Source organism: Cryptomeria japonica, chromosome 10, assembly GCF_030272615.1.
Source record: "Cryptomeria japonica chromosome 10, Sugi_1.0, whole genome shotgun sequence".
Lineage (NCBI taxonomy): Eukaryota > Viridiplantae > Streptophyta > Pinopsida > Cupressales > Cupressaceae > Cryptomeria > Cryptomeria japonica.
The window spans coordinates 666,296,255-666,298,047 of NC_081414.1; the positions used below are offsets into that span (position 1 = coordinate 666,296,255).

Genomic DNA, 1,793 nt, shown 5'->3' on the forward strand with positions numbered 1-1,793 from the left:
TGATTGGATGATTGAACAAACCTTGGTTGATTGTGTGACTATCATCACTTGATTTGTTGTTTGTTGGATTGTGTAGAATAGATGTATCTGATAAGATGATATCCATGTATTGATATAGACCCATTGAGGAGTGCTCATGCTTCAGGAGAAATTCCTGAAGACTTTTGTGATGTGATCAATTTAGTGTTGATGATTTGGCAGTCATAGAGGCTTCTGGTCTCATCCACTTGTTACACATGTCATCCTATCAGAAGAATAGGGCACTACTCAGTGCACTGGCTGAGAGATGGCATAGTGAGCATAACACCTTCCATTTACTGATTGGTGAGATCACAATGACGCTGGAGGACGTCTATCAAATTCTACGGATTTTGATCACAAGTGAGCTAGTTGAGTATGATGTGGAGGAGGTCGACGAGACCGATGCTCTGCAGGAGATGTTTGTTAATCCCCATATTGTAGGCTACTCAGTGGCATGGCAAGACATGGTAGACAACTATGCCCCACTCCCTTTAGTTTTGGCAGGTTTGATTAGCAACTTCCTGACTCTAGATAGGAGGTCACATGGTTTATCAGTTGGATGGGGTCGAGTTCTGTGACAGATGGTGCAGGCATGCACATGATATGCGTGGGGTATTTTCTTGCTCGCCCATCTATACCATGAGCTTCACCAGGTGGTTTATGATGATGCAGCTAGCCTAGCTTCTAGATGCACTTTGTTATAGATTTGGGCATGGGAGCACATAATCGTGACCCGTCCACTTGGGTCAAGGTTTAGACCAGTAGAGGCACCTTTTGTGATGATGTACAGCTAGGTTGCTTCTCAGCCGATGCTCAGGAAGTTAGAGTATTGGAGGCAGGCCCTGGATGATATGGATACAGTGGTGTGGAGGTCCTATCGATTGTGTGAGCCATGGCCAAAGGATTCTTTTGAGGTTCCACATTTATTTATGAGCAGATTTCTTTTGGGTCACACCATGTATGTGATAGAGCAGTTTATTCTTCCTTGGGTTTATCGACAGTTCAGTCGTGTACAACCGATGCCACAGGGATGACTGTGTATGCTCGGGTACACAAGGAGAGGACAGATTGGGGGCCCACATTGGATTTTGAGGCAGCCTAAGTTGAGTTCTATTCTTTTCCCTTTTATGTATGGAGCATGTTAGAGGATATAGCGGATGCATGGATGACTACAGAGTATATGCAATAATTTTTGACACACATGTTCCCTCAACTAACAGGGCCAGGAGAGACGATTCCTACACTAGAGGAGGTCAATGATAATGATGATCAGGGAAGAGGGGGAGTTCGCCGAGATGGGAGGAAAAGCGGTAGAGGGAGGAGGGGTGGTAGGATTGTTGTAGGTGGTGTGATTGGACATGGTTGGGGAGGAGGTGGTGTTGGGGAAGGAGGAGGAGATGAGGGAGGAGGAGGAGTGGTGAGGGGTAGAGGAGGTGTAGTGAGGGGTAGAGGAGGAAGATGGAGGATGGATCGGATTGGGCAGGGAGGGCCAGTGTAGGCGGAGGATGTTGCTGCCATGGGGGGTTGAGGAGGGATGACATAGTGACAGATCTGAGGAGGAGAGTGGTGATTCTTCTGATGAGGAGACACAGTTTGAGGAGGTTGGTGGAGGAGTAGGTTTGATGGGATTGGAGGGCGCAGCAACGGAGGAGGGTTCAAAGGAGGAGGATGTGCAACCATTGGCCCGATAGAGGAGGATTGATATGCCCCCTCTTGCCCCTTGAAAGGTTAGTATGCAGGATCCATGGCCTTTGCAGCCACAAGGTTTGCAG

At 47.6% G+C, this 1,793-nt stretch overlaps 1 protein-coding gene across 1 annotated transcript; it reads left to right on the forward strand.

Annotated features, from left to right (window-relative positions):
- The first annotated feature begins 335 nt into the window (after positions 1-335).
- Positions 336-1,519, forward strand: LOC131027510 (uncharacterized). The gene is made up of 2 exons (XM_057957593.1): positions 336-525; positions 1,242-1,519. The coding sequence occupies exons 1-2, from the start codon at positions 336-338 to the stop codon at positions 1,517-1,519; spliced, it is 468 nt and encodes a 155-aa protein (XP_057813576.1).
- The last annotated feature ends 274 nt before the right edge of the window (positions 1,520-1,793 follow it).